At 38.2% G+C, this 14,248-nt stretch overlaps 2 protein-coding genes across 3 annotated transcripts; both read right to left on the bottom strand.

The window, feature by feature from the left end:
- Positions 1–6,931: 6,931 nt before the first annotated feature.
- On the bottom strand, positions 6,932–11,516 carry LOC137747316 (probable alkaline/neutral invertase F). 2 transcript variants are annotated; one of them, XM_068487412.1, is made up of 4 exons: positions 10,795–11,516; positions 10,013–10,444; positions 8,352–8,910; positions 6,932–7,511 (listed from the first exon to the last, which is right to left on the bottom strand). In XM_068487412.1, the coding sequence occupies exons 2-3, from the start codon at positions 10,106–10,108 to the stop codon at positions 8,482–8,484; spliced, it is 525 nt and encodes a 174-aa protein (XP_068343513.1). In that variant the 5' UTR covers positions 10,109–10,444; positions 10,795–11,516; the 3' UTR covers positions 6,932–7,511; positions 8,352–8,481. Both variants share the same exon structure in this region, with proteins under 2 accessions (XP_068343513.1, XP_068343519.1).
- On the bottom strand, positions 7,216–8,463 carry LOC137727841 (cytosolic invertase 1-like). Its single transcript, XM_068466675.1, has 2 exons — positions 8,352–8,463; positions 7,216–7,511 (listed from the first exon to the last, which is right to left on the bottom strand). The coding sequence occupies exons 1-2, from the start codon at positions 8,461–8,463 to the stop codon at positions 7,216–7,218; spliced, it is 408 nt and encodes a 135-aa protein (XP_068322776.1).
- Positions 11,517–14,248: the final 2,732 nt, after the last annotated feature.

The raw sequence follows: 14,248 nt of genomic DNA, 5'->3' as shown, positions 1-14,248 counted from the left end.
CCGTCAGGGTTTGAACCCTTTCCCTACGGGTTGGGGTTGCTTGTTGCAAGCCAGCTTGACTGTAGGCTTTGTGTTGTTAAAATTGTACCTGTAATTTATTTATAGGTTTCTTATGTTTAATGTTTTATAAAATTTCTTAACTTTACAAACCCTAGCCGTCTCACTCCCATTTCATTTCAGATCTCAAACACCTCTCTGTTCCGTCCACTGCTTCCTCTTTGCCTTTGCTTCCTCTCTCTCTCTCTCCCCCTTCCTTTCCCTCTCCTTCCTATCTTCCTCCAAATCACTCTCTCTCCAGTCTTCTCCTGTCCTCCTCGCGGATTCCTTCTTCCAAACCATGATTTTCCCTCGCCCTTTTCGAGATCCGACGAAAAGAGGAATTGAAAGAGCTTGCGACGATCATGGTGATATCGTTGCAAAAAAGGTTGTGGTTTTATTTATTTGTCAGTTCATAGGTTTTTAATTGTATGGTTACCAATTTGAAATTTATGTAATTTAAGGTGAAAAAGTTCTTATTTTTCTCTGAATATGTTTTGGAATTTTCTAGATCTATTGTGGACTTGACTATGAATTTGAATGTGGGCACTGGGCATGCGCTGTTGAAGTCCGATTATGGTGTTTAGTGTTGACTTGTATTAGGATTCTTACAATTGTGGGATTCCTACCATATTTGGTTTCCTATTTTTAGGATGTAATTATTCTTTCCTTTATTCTGATAGGATTGTATATGATTGTATATATACCCTTATTGAGATGAAATAATATATCATTTGAAAAGCATTCTTTCTTCTTGGCACCAGAGCCGAGTTAGAGAAAAAAAAGGAAAGCACCAAACCCTAACTGAGTTTGGATTTGTCCGTGTCCCTGTTCAATTGCAGCGAGCAAGAATTGTTGCTGCCCGTGTCTCTGTTCAATTGCAGCGAGCAAGAAATTGTTGTTGCCCCTGTTCTGTCAGTTTGTCCATATTGTTCCGCTGCCCAGTTTGTCCAATCAACGCCGCTGCAGGTTTTAAGCAGTACCGACAGCAAGACTAATGGCTGAAGAAAAGGGGGCCGGTTCTCATCTTGTTCCAGTGGCTGCTCCAATTATGGTGCAGTCAGAAAATTCAAGCCTTAATATGGTATGGTTTTAGATGAAAAAAAACTATGATTTATGGGCTCCTCTCATTCAAATCCATATTACTGGAAGAATGAAGATGGGATATCTTCATGGGTCTATCAAGGCACCTAACGAAGACGATCCTAAATATGATGTTTGGTTCTCTAAAGATCAAAAAATTAAGAGTTGGCTTTTATCTTCAATGAAGCCAGAGATTATGAAACGGTACATTCGGTTGTCTACTTTGAAGGAAATTTGGGACTCTCTTAAAGCAGCCTACTTTGATGAGAATGATGAAGCTAGAATTTATTCTTTGAATCAGAAGGCATCACGGCTTCGTCAAAATGGCCGACCTTTGGCTACCTATTTCGGGGAGCTAATTGAGATTTTCCAAGAATTGGATCACTTTAATAAAGTATCCATGGAGTGTGAAAACGATGTCAAAGTGTTTCAAAAATCCAGTGAGAGACAACAAGTCTATGTGTTTCTTGGTGGTCTCGATGATGAGTTTGATCAGGTTCGTGGCGAAGTGCTGCGAAAGGATCCCCCGCTTAGCCTTCAAGCTTCTTATGCATATGTTCATCGAGAAGCTAATCGAAAAGAAGCAATGAAAAAGGAGGTTGACAAAAGTGAACCTGCTGCCATGGCAGCAAAGGCCCGTGGATCATCTTCTTGGTCAAACCGAGACGGGTCACAACATAAGTCAGGACAAACTCGTCCTAGCCAAACAAGCCGGGATTGTCCCCAAGGTAAGTGCCCACACTGTGGCATGACAGGACACTCCAAGAGTCGCTGTTTTGAGTTGATCGGATATCCCGAGAATTGGGATAAGACACGTGATCCTAGGTGCAACAAATCTCGAGCCTTCATTACAGAAACTAAGAATGATTCGGACTCGATAGCAGACAAGGCATCTGCCATGATTGCTGCGGCAGGTAGTGATGGTAAGGCCCTAAGTACTTCTACTTCTGTTTTTAAAATACATGGATAATTGATTCCGGAGCTACTGAACATATGACTTGTGATTCTAGACATGTTCAATCACTAAAAACATCCACACAAACCATAGTCAATGTTGCTAACAGTAATGTCGTCCCTGTTATTAGGGAAGGCACTGTTTCCCTTTCTGATACCATGAAACTTGACACTATTCTTGTGGTTCCTTCTCTAAATTATAATTTGTTATCCATTGCCCAAATAACCCTTGCCTTACATTGTTTGGTTGTTTTTTGGCCCTACTTTTGTATTTTTAAGGACATCCAGACGCGGAAGACGATTGGTTATGGTATTAGAAGAGGGAAACTTTATTACTTGGAGTTGATGACTGGTAGTTCTGGCTCGCTGACTCAAGCTCTTTCTGTTGATGATTCTCAAGGGGCTACTAATAAAGTGTCAGACATCTGGATATGGCACCGACGCCTTGGGCATGCTTCCTTTGGTTATCTGCATAAGTTATTTCCTAGTTTGTTTGTCAAGCATGATGTTTCTCAGTTTAAGTGTGATGTTTGTGAAATGGCTAAAAGCCATAGAACTTCATTTCCTCCTAGTTTAAATAAAAGTATTGTTCCTTTTATGATTGTGCATTCTGATGTTTGGGGGCCTTCGAAAATAGCTACTCTTGGTGGTGCTCACTAGTTTGTTACTTTTATTGACGATTGTACCCAAATGACTTGGGTTCTTATGTTAAAGTCGAAAAGCGAAGTTAGTTCAACCTTTCAAAAGTTCCATAAATTGGTTACTGTGCAATACAACAGGAATATCCAAGTTCTTCGAAGTGATAATGGTGGCGAATATGTTAATATGGAACTTCGTTCATTCCTTGACATGCATGGTATTGTTCATCAGACCACGTGCCCGTATACTTCTCAACAGAATGGGGTTGTTGAATGCAAAAATAGACACTTGCTAGAAATGGTTCGTGCTTCACTCATTGCGACACATCTGCCTCTACATTATTGGGGTGAGGCACTTACCTCCGCGGCCTATCTTATTAATCGTCTTCCGTCTCGTACTGTCAACTTTCTTACGCCATTTCAAGCTCTCACATCTCAGACTAGCAGTCCACCGACTCCAAATCTTTCCCTACGGGTCTTTGGGTGTGTTGCTTTTGTTCACCTCCATCCTCTTCAACGGAATAATAAAATTGAGCCTCGAGCCATTCGTTGTGTATTTTTGGGTTATGCCACTACCCAGAAAGGATATCGTTGCTATCATCCTCCGAGTAAGAAAATGTTTATCACTCAAGATGTGATTTTCCATGAGCATGAAATGTTTTTTGGATCCTCCGCGTCCTCACTTCAGGGGGAGTACCAAAGTAAAGAAGTTCTGACCCGAGATAATAATGAAGTTTTGACCTTTGATTACTCTCCTAGTGCTAGAACCGAATTGCATGAAGAGCAGCCATTGCACTCCACGGCATCTGAAGAAGAGCAGCATCATATGTGTGTTGATAATCAGTCCACGGCAGATGAAGCAGAACATCAGCCCACAGTTTTTGGTGATATATCCACTGAGCGGCAGTAACCAAATCGGCAGGAAGACCAGCCCACGAGTCCTATGGAGTTTAGATATGAAAATGAGCAGCGGCCCACTATTTGCAATGGAACCGAGCAGCAACTGCAGCAATTGTCCCGAGTTTTTCCTCCTGACGCTATATCAGGTCCAAATATGAACCCATTTTCTGTTAATTCTCATAACCAATCGTCTTCTACACCGGGTGCACCTCCAATCCGTCGTCTTCCAGAGCGTATTAATCGAGGTATTCCTAAACCTGCTTATGAGGCAGATCCCAAGTGTAAACACAAGTATTCTATGAGTGAGCCAAATTCGGATTCAAGAGTGAGATATCCATTAAATAATTATGTGTCTACCTATCACCTGTCAGAATTAAATAAGTCATTTGTAAATCAATTGTCTACTGTATCTATTCCTAACAATGTGCAGGAAGCTTTAGCAGATTCCCGCTGGAAAGATGCAATGAGCGAGGAATTAGATAATTGAAGAAGAATGCTACCTGCGAAATAATTGACTTGCCAGCTGGAAAGAAAACTGTGGGATGCAAATGGGTCTATACAGTAAAATACAAAGCAGATGGAACGGTAGATCGCTTTAAAGCAAGATTAGTGGCAAAGGGGTATACACAGAAATATGGCATCGACTACACTGATACGTTCGCACCAGTGGCTAAGATCAATACAGTTCGTGTTCTATTGTCCTTAGCAGCAAACCTAGATTGGCTTTTGTAACAGTTCGATGTAAAAAATGCATTCCTCCATGGAGATCTAACTGAGGAGATTTACATGGATCTTCCACCAGGGTGTAATGATTCGGACACACAGAAACTGAAGGTATGTAGGCTCAGGAAATCATTGTATGGGTTAAAGCAATCTCCGAGAGCCTAGTTTGGTAGATTTACCAAGTCCATGAGAGCATTCGGTTATAAGCAAAGTAATTGGGATCATACATTATTCCTAAAACTTCAGAACAGAAAGGTTACAGCTTTTATCGTATATGTTGATGATATGGTGGTTACCGGTAATGATCATGTTGAGCAAGCAGCTTTAAAAAATTATTTGTCCATAGAATTCGAAATGAAAGATCTTGGTTCTTTAAAATATTTCCTTGGGATTGAAGTATCGAGATGCAAGTCTGGGATATTTCTATCACAAAGGAAGTATGTTCTTGACATGTTGGAAGAAACAGGTATGGCGGCGTGCAAACCAGTGTCTACTCTGTTAGCTGAAGGAATGAAGTTGGGTATTGATCAGAACCAAGTACCGGTTGATAAAGGGAGGTACCAAAGGTTAGTAGGAAAGTTGATGTGTTTGGCTCACACTAGGCCGGATCTTGCTCATGCCTTAAGTGTAATTAGCCAATATATGCACAATCCAGCAGAACAACACATGAGTGTAGTTATGAGAATACTGAGCTACTTGAAAGGAAGCCCTGGTAAAGGAATTTTGTTTCGAAAAAATGGGCATTTCAGAATTATGTGCTATATGGATGCTGACTGGGTAGGATCGACGGATGATAGGCGCTCAACATCCGGGTATTTCACCTTTGTTGGGGGGGAATCTAGTAACGTGGAGAAGCAAGAAGCAGAATGTCGTATCAAGGTCAAGCGCAGAAGCTGAATTTCGAGGCATGGCACTTAATATTTGTGAAATCTTGTGGATTCAGTTTCTGGTACAAGATGTGGGGGTCAAACATGGTCAGCCAATGAAGTTATTCTGTGATAATAAAGCTGCTCATGATATTGCTCATAATCCAGTGCAACATGATCGAACCAAGCATGTAGAGGTTGACATGTTCTTTATTAAAGAGAAGCTAGATAGCAAAGTAATTGAGGTTCCTCCCATAAGAACGGAAGACCAAGTAGCAGATATTCTCACTAAGGCGGTTTCAAGTGACAAGTTCTCGAGGTTTCTAGACAAGTTGGGCATGTGCAATATTTATGCACCAACTTGAGGGGGAGTGTTGACTTGTATTAGGATTCCTACAATTGTGGGATTCCTACCATATTTGGTTTCCTATTTTTAGGATGTAATTATTTTTTCCTTTATTCTGATAGGATTGTATATGATTGTATATATACCCTTGATTGAGATGAAATAATATATCATTTGAAAAGCATTCTTTCTTCTTTTAGAAGAACCTAATTGCTTTTTTTTTTTTTTTTGATTTGCATCGATCAGTTAATTTGTTGAGTTATTTCATGATTTTGTAAATTTTAAAGTTTTTGAATTTTGAATCCTGGCGATGTACATTTCCTTGAAGAATATATGTTTATGTATTTGCTTAACTTTTGAAAATTTGAATTCGTTCTACTTGATCACAAGTAGTTGAATTACTTGAATATATTTAGGATTTTGAGGCTCTCAATTCTCTGATATATGAGAACTGGGAGGTTGATAGGTAGGTTCCTTCCATTTACATCATTTAAAAATAAAAATAAAAAACCGAAAAAAACCAAAACCAAACCGGAAAAAACCGAAACTGAAAAAAAAATGAACCGAACCGAAATTTCGGTTCGATTTCGGTTTTGGAAAAAAACCGAACCGTTTTGAACCGAACCCAGCCCTACCAATTATCCTCTCCGCTCCTCCTCTGTCAATCCAGTCAGTCGACATCATCGAGTGGGTCGGCTGTAGGCGTGGGGAGTGAGTCTACTAGTCAGTGTCATCACGGCCGTAATTAAATTTTTATTACTTTTGACCTTGAATTTCATTTCTTGGGAGTTACCTCATCTCATCAAAAGGATCTAGATAAGATCCTGAAAATCTGTAAATCATATCTGTTCATTATACATTATGCGATCATTTTTAATTAAGTACGGTTTATAGTTAATTTTAAATAAAAATATTTAAAATTATTTCGACTCTTTAATTAAAGATATTAGATTCTGAGTGTATGTCAGACTAGTAAGCTTAATCGGAGGAATACAGTGACAGTCCAAGTGGCTGCCCAACCCATCCTGTAGTTATTTCTGTGCTTCTAGCAAAAACAGCCTCATCTTTTCCATTCCTAACCGCTGTAAGCCAAGCAGACCCACGAAAAGTAAGGACTTTCAACGTCTCTATATGTACTCTTCACTAATTGTCCGGAAACTAGGAAGAGGATTCTCTCCCCTCCGTATCTCTCTTCCCTTTCCTCTCCTCCTACTTGGACGGTTAAGATTAAACTACGTCAATATCTTATATTGATTTTTTTATACAAACAAAAAGACAAAAAGCAAAGAAATGAGTGAGAGCAGGAAAGCGAATAAGATGTACACAAAAAATTATAAAAAGCAAATAGAAATTCAAATTACAGAAATTACAAGTAAACTAGTAAAAAAAACAAAACCAATAGTCTTGAGCTTATTAATTTTTTTCGCAGCACAGGCATTGCTGAGTTCCATCGAATTTTAAACATAGAAGGCCGAATGTTCAAATTTATTTAAAAACAATAAGCAGTCTCAGCACAGCAGACACTATTGTACAAAATCACATTGTCGATCAAAGCTACGATTACAAACTCCCGAAAGAATTGTGGAGCAAAGAAATTACGAGTATCTCTCACCTTTTGATTTTCCTCTGTTTTTTTTTCCTGCCATTTTTGTTTAGCTTTTTTGAGCTTCTAGCAAGTCCAAGACGACGATCTCTTAAGGACTGGCTTCATTTGTTTGTCCTCTTCGAGCGAAATCATCCCCAAGTGTGACGGATCCTCTAGCATCATCTTTGCAACCAGATATCCTGCTATTGACCATGTCTGGTACTTCCTTGCTTGTTTACCAATATATCTTCCTAGTTTCCCGTCATAATATTCTGGCCAAGAATCTTTTAGCAGACGACTCTCAGCAAGCTCGACTGCCCGTCTTGCAATTTGTGGTCTTCCCGTTTTGATGCAAGCGGCAGTTAGCATCCATAAAAGCACTGCAGCAATTTGAAAGACAAAAATATTAAAAGGATATGTATGGTAATGTGATTATAAGAGATAATAGGTTAAGTTGGTTTAGACATGTGAAACAATGACCTAAAGATGCTCCGGTTAAAAAATGCGATTATGAGACAGAGGCTCAGGCCAAATGAGGTAGAGGAAGACTTGAATGAGACTTTAAGAAATGACATGGAGTGCTTGGAACTAACGGAAGACTTAGCTCAAAATTGAGCAATGGCGTTCTAAGATTCATACAACCAACCCCCCTAGTGGGATAAGGCTTTGTTGTCGATATGTATGGTAATAATCTTGGTGTGGTTTTTTCAAAGTGGAAACTTCATCTAGACCAGTCCTGGGGTAGATAATGGGGGCAATAACAGGTAATGAAAACAAAACAAAACAAAACAAGGCGGGGCAAGGGAATGCAGCCCAACACTAGGCAAGGGAATCGAGTATATCAGGCACGAAGCCTGCTTGGTTCTTTTACGAAATTGAAAAAATAGATAACTGCGTGAAACAAACTTGAAGAAAGAGATATCAAACTTACTTTTTCAGGATGAGTATTCAGTTCAGAAGTCAAAGACTTATAATGAAAACAAAACAAGGCTGCTATTTCATACTACTTGAACACTGTATTTAAAATATGCTTTTGAAAGCTCATCTAAAAAAGAAATCTTCCATTACGTAAAACATCCATAGTCCACAACAGATTTCCGCCTTGGAAACCAAGCTATAGTCCATATCACAAATGATGATAACATGATCTACCATCACAACTATTCAATTTGAATTTTATTTGCAGCAATAACATAGAAACTTCAAGTAGAGGGACAAACCTGGCCAGGATCCTCCATTATGGTAACTCCATCTGGTATTCTTGGGATCACAACCAGTTACGATTCGCCACTCATGACTGTCTATTGCTGGATAACATATTTTTAACGGCATTTCTCCATCCAACTCTTCTCAACGAGATTCAATGAGATCCATTATAGCCACTGATTGCTCTGGGGTTGCAAGAGAAGATAGAATTGCAACACAGTTACCCAAAGCAAACCATCGAAAATCCATCCTAGCAGAACTCACGTTGCCAATAAAGTAGCCACCACGGCATGGCATAAAATCAAATACCCAATCTGGGATGGAATCAGGAATGACAATGAACTTATTTACAGCTGCGTGCGAGTACTCTTCAGTCTTGTAATGGTATATATCATTTAATTGTTGGAAATCAAGCCAGAAGTAAACTCGCATGTGGTAACTTAAGGCATGCAAATGCTTAACAATTCGCTCTATGAATTCTTTTCCTTCTCCATCAGGTTTCAGCATCCCCAATGCACATCTCAATGCCACAAAGAACAGAGCTTGGATTTCAATCGGATAACCATAAATTCCCTGGATAACCATATAACATGTTAAATCAGATAAGACATCTTTAAGGTTAAGTATATTAAAACCACGATATAGAAATAAAGCAATCAAGCAGACAAGAAAACTTGAAGCCAGCTACAAACCTGCATAAACGTGAAGACTAATGGACAATAATATATAAATAAACAGAGAAATAAAATACATAATATACCATGTAAGAAATACGAAAAGATTTATGCAAATGTTTCCTTTCTCATTTTTTTCTTACTAAAAACTTCAAGCTACAAACCTTCAATACAGACAAGAATTATCCTTTTCTCATTTTTTTATTCTTTTATTATAAATAAATAATATCCTTCATAAGCTTCTAAACCTTCATCTATCGGGACTACAAATCATATTCACTTTTATTATGGGAGGAAGTGGAACTTAGTCGGCTATCCATCCATACATGTCAATGGATAAGGCATTAGACGCTAACAAATAGAACCGCAAGAACATGACTTTCAAGTTTCAACGCTTTACATAATTACAAATTTCTTAATAAGCTAGAGCACTGATTAAAGCCACCTTTAATCAATGTCAATGCAGCTATCATTGTTGTCTTCAAATGAAGAAAGCAAGAATACACTGCAAATAAAAACGATACTAGGGGACAACCCATATGCAGACAGATTGCTATACAAGAAGTCTATTGGTAATATATTCCTTCAGGCACAATAAATTCGTCACCGAGTATTAACCATCAGTCCACACACTCCCACACACATATTATTCAGATAATTCATCTTGTGGGTCAATTCATGTAAACGCCAAACTACGCCTTGTTACTTCTCAGAATTGTAATATTGAACGTAAGAACTAAGGGTAATGTGCTACGTACATTACATCCAATTTCATGTGCACTCCAACCACATTTAAACAGTGTATCATCTATTTGAAATTAAACCTAGCAAAGAAACCACAGTTACAAACCTGTAATCTTATAACAGTTAGGGACAGAAAGACTAAAGATTAATGACCTTATGATGGCTTTAAAGGACTTCTCAAGCTACGTCTTATTTGCACTGGCAATTAAGTTTCTTTTCGAAAAAAGAAATTCCTTTGAAAATGAAGTGCAACTTACCATTCTACAGTCAATCATGGACCATCCATCAGCACAAAGCAACGTTGGGAACGTGTCAAAACCTTCTGAGAGACATAGAGTCAATATGAGCCTCATTCTTTTTTGACAATCTTCTGTTTCCGCGAGAGATAAATCCCCGGTTGATTTTGTATATGCACGGAGCAGTATAATCCACCAAAAACCAGAGTCAACAGGAGCAACTCTTCCAATTGCACTCTCTCCGAAATCTGCAATGATTGTATCTGACTTTCAGATAGGGTCATGAAGAACTTTGAAACTTGCTGGCATTGCACCTTCCCCGAGCTTGAACCTGTCTATTCTCTTTTCCCATACTTGAAGCTGCAGGGTCTTCAAGAGGAAGTTCTTAACTATCTCCAGCTCACCATTCATAAGGAAAGCCAGAGCACTAGGTACAAAATCTCGGACAAAAACCTAAACACAACCAGAATCATGTCAAGATTTAATAATCACTTAACTGAACACTTAAAACATAAATGTTTTAGAGCTTTGTTTGCCTTCTCCCAAGGGTGTAATTCCTTTTTATATCCAATATTATGCCAAAATCAAAGAGAACAAGCGACATTTGCAGGATCAATAAGTTTCTCGGCATCATCACCTCACCTCATGAGTCTAATTAGATATTTCAACTGATAGATATTTCCCCAAGTTGATTTGATTGCCAAAATTATTATTTCAAAGACAGATAGATTATTGCATAATCTCACACAAAATGAAATTGAAAACAAAAGGCAAGCAAGGGTTGACAATTGTGAAAAGTTGACCTGATCATAATTCAAAACTTCCTCAGAGGCATGATCGTATGCGGCAATGGTGCCCATAGGCTGGTTGCGGTAGAAGACTAAAGAGCGGCGGAGAGCTTCCCATGCCTCAGCAACCATTGGATGGGGCTCAAACGAGTTGCGTGCAGAGGAAGCAGGAGTGTCAAAACCAGACCTTCCACCAGGGGAGTAGGCGCTGTCCATGTTGTCCAAGCCTACTCTTGTGAGGCCAATGGAGAGCTCACTGAGAGACCTCTCGTCGAAGGACCTCTGCCTCTCAATGTTGAGCCTGGGCTTGTCCAGAAGGCGTGAGAGGTCGTAGTCATCCGTGTCCTAAATGGAGCAGTGCGAGCTCACATTTCGTAGCCCAAACTCTTTGGTCCCTTCCATTTCCTCGGTCCGTTTCTTCTTCTTCGAACTTCAACAGATTCCAATCGAACAAATGAGAGGGAATTAGGGTTTGAGGGCGAGAGGGGGAGAAGGTGGAACCGAAAGAAGATTGGGAGGATCGAAGGAGCTTGAAGGGGTTGGGCTTTGAATTGGAAGACGAAGACAGATGTGCGCAGGGGAGCTAAGGAGGAGCTTTGTTAGGCTGTGCTATGGCGGGTGCCAATGCTTGATGGACTACACTTACATTGCAAGCCATTCTCTCTCTTCCTTGCGCGCGCTCTCTCTCTCTCTCTCTTTCTCGGCGGGTAGACTCCACTGCGCAGAGCTTCACATCCACCGTTAAATTCAACTGTAGCGTTAATATTTAAAGATTTGGCTTCGGCTATTATCTAGGGGTGGGCATCCATACGGCCAAACATGGGATTGTAGTTTTTCCGAAGACATGGAATAAGGGTGAAGCTATCTGTGTACATTTTTTATCTTCTATACAACATTATGAATTTCGATCATTTAGTGGTATTTCTCTTTATTTGTAAATGATAGATCTTAAGTTTCATTCTTGTTAAGACGAATTTAAACCATATTATTGTTAGTCTATTGTGAGGCTAAGTCCACCTCTATCCCCAGGGTAGATAATATCGTTTGTTCAAAAAGAAAAAAACAAAAACAAAAATTTATGTTATTTGATCATCTTTGATTCATTTGATTCGAGACCAAAAATTGAGATGGGTCTATAAAAGGTAAACATGAGTGTGTGGATAGATTAGTTGTAAAATAAAGCGATTACGTGTTTGATAAATTGTATTTTGAGAGTGTTGCGAGTAGGAAAGGTAGTATAAAAGCGTTTAGTAAATTTTAATATAAAAGTGATATAATCGTGTATATGACAAAAATAGACATGGTGGTGTGGGCCGGGATGCTGGTGATGACAGTGATGGTAAGGACAATGGTGGTGATGGCAGCTGCAAATCGTTGTGGTGATGGTGGTAGTGGTGGTGGGGACGGCGGTCGTAAGGGTGGTAGTGGTGGCAATTGTGGTTGTGATGGTGGTGGTGGCAGCAGCTGCGACGGTGGCAATGATGGGTGGTGGTAATGGTGGTGATTGTGCAAGGTTAGTGGTTGTAGTGGTAGGTGGTGAACGTCACTTTGTTCTCCGACAAAGAAAATAAATGTAGAATGATTAAAGAAGGGTGTAAAATATCCATTAACGGCGCAACTCTGTTTTTTTATGAAAGTAGCTTTTAAAAGTAACCTACAAACTCCTTTTAAAAGCTACTATCTAGATGACATTACTTTCAAAATAAGCGAAAGTTTTATTTTTTTTCCAAACACTTTTTATTGCTTAACTGTAATGTGAATTAGTTTTTGGTAAAAAATAAAATGAAAACCAAACAGGGCCTAACTGCGGTAGGCGTCTACCACTTATTACTACAGTTTTATTTTAAGAATATTCCTCTTAACTTATAAGGACTTCTATAATATTTTGAGTGAGTGTGATACTTATATATAGGAATCTGACAACTTGAGTTTGCTAACACTACTGCTACATTAGTGTGAGTCCAATATATTGGTATCACACTCAATTTTTCAGCCCTCTGTAAGAGTGTGATTCCTATATGAGTTCAATATATTGATATCACACTCATTGCTTCCAACTTACCATGAAAGGCCTAACCGAAATGTCTTAAGTTCTAATCTTATAGGTATTAATGGAGTTTGAAATTCATACACCGTGAGTTTGAGTCAAATTACATTATTGCCATTGTAGGATGAGTTTGATATATTAATGATAAGGACAAAATAAAGGGGAAGTGAATAGTATCATGATTGACTTTTTAATGTAAAATTGTGGTTTTTCATTAAAGTGAACAGTACCGTGAGCTTTTCGTTAAAAGTTTCTTTGTTTTATCTCTATTTTATGATTGGTTACTTCATTTCTCTCTCTTGGTATGTATTGTATAGGTATCTTATATATGAGTTCAATATATTAAACTAAAAATACGAACTCATAACACTCAGATTTTCGGCTGCTATAGGAGTTTGATTTTTATATTATTAGTATCACACTTAATTTCCTATTCGGAAGACTTTAGTATAAATATATTATTATATAAAAATGACCATTTTAGTTTAATTTGTTATGCAACGATACATTTACAAACTCACCCTTTTAGGGGTGAGGGGAGTAAATTGGTTTGATTTTGACTTCAAATAACAAGTTAAACAACTCAAAATCAGCCAACTCCTCTTAGTGTAGATTATATCGTTTGTTTAAAAAAAAATCAGAAGTGTAACAATTGGGTTGGCTACAATTTTGAGCTTTGTAAACAGCCGTAAACTGAACTTGATTGACCATTACATATTTATTTTACATTAAGGGATAAGAGCATAAATTGCTATCAAACTCATTATCCACAAAATTTAAATTTATAATCTCTCACTTACAAAGGAAGAAAATACGACCCTGTACTTAAAATTGAAGGTTGAAACTATGAAGTCATTGACTCTTAAGTTGTAACTATATTTGTTACTAGCCCTTGAACTTTGGTAACATCTTAATTTTTAGGATGGTTTGATGCTAGAAAATAAAAGTTATGTAGTAAATTATGGATTTTTATTGTTATAATTGGGCTAATGATTATTAGGTTTAGGTCCAAACTGCCCGAACCAAATCATCCAAAATTAATTTGGTATGATATCCCTTAGAATTTTTGTCACATCCGAATCGAATAATGTGAGTGAAAATGGGCATGGGTTTGGGATAGCGGTCCATCTTGAACCATGCCCATTTCTTAGAGCATTGTTCCAGTGAATTAAGGACCTAAATTATAGGGAGAAATTCACTATAATTAATTTTATCTAATGGAAAAATTAGTTGTATTTTTTACTTGTAAGTTCAATTCTTTAAAAACAGTCTACCAAATGCATTTTTAGCTCCTTTTTTGTATCTGTAAACGAAAAGTTTACCAAATAGAAGATTGTAAGATCAATTTTTGAATTGTTTACCCCTTCATTTAACAGAAAAAATAGATGGAGTTGACGAAAAGAACTAAAATGCCACTCCAGT

The sequence above is a fragment of the Pyrus communis genome, chromosome 1 (assembly GCF_963583255.1).
Source record: "Pyrus communis chromosome 1, drPyrComm1.1, whole genome shotgun sequence".
Classification (NCBI taxonomy): domain Eukaryota; kingdom Viridiplantae; phylum Streptophyta; class Magnoliopsida; order Rosales; family Rosaceae; genus Pyrus; species Pyrus communis.
This window is presented reverse-complemented; position numbering and strand designations above follow the sequence as displayed.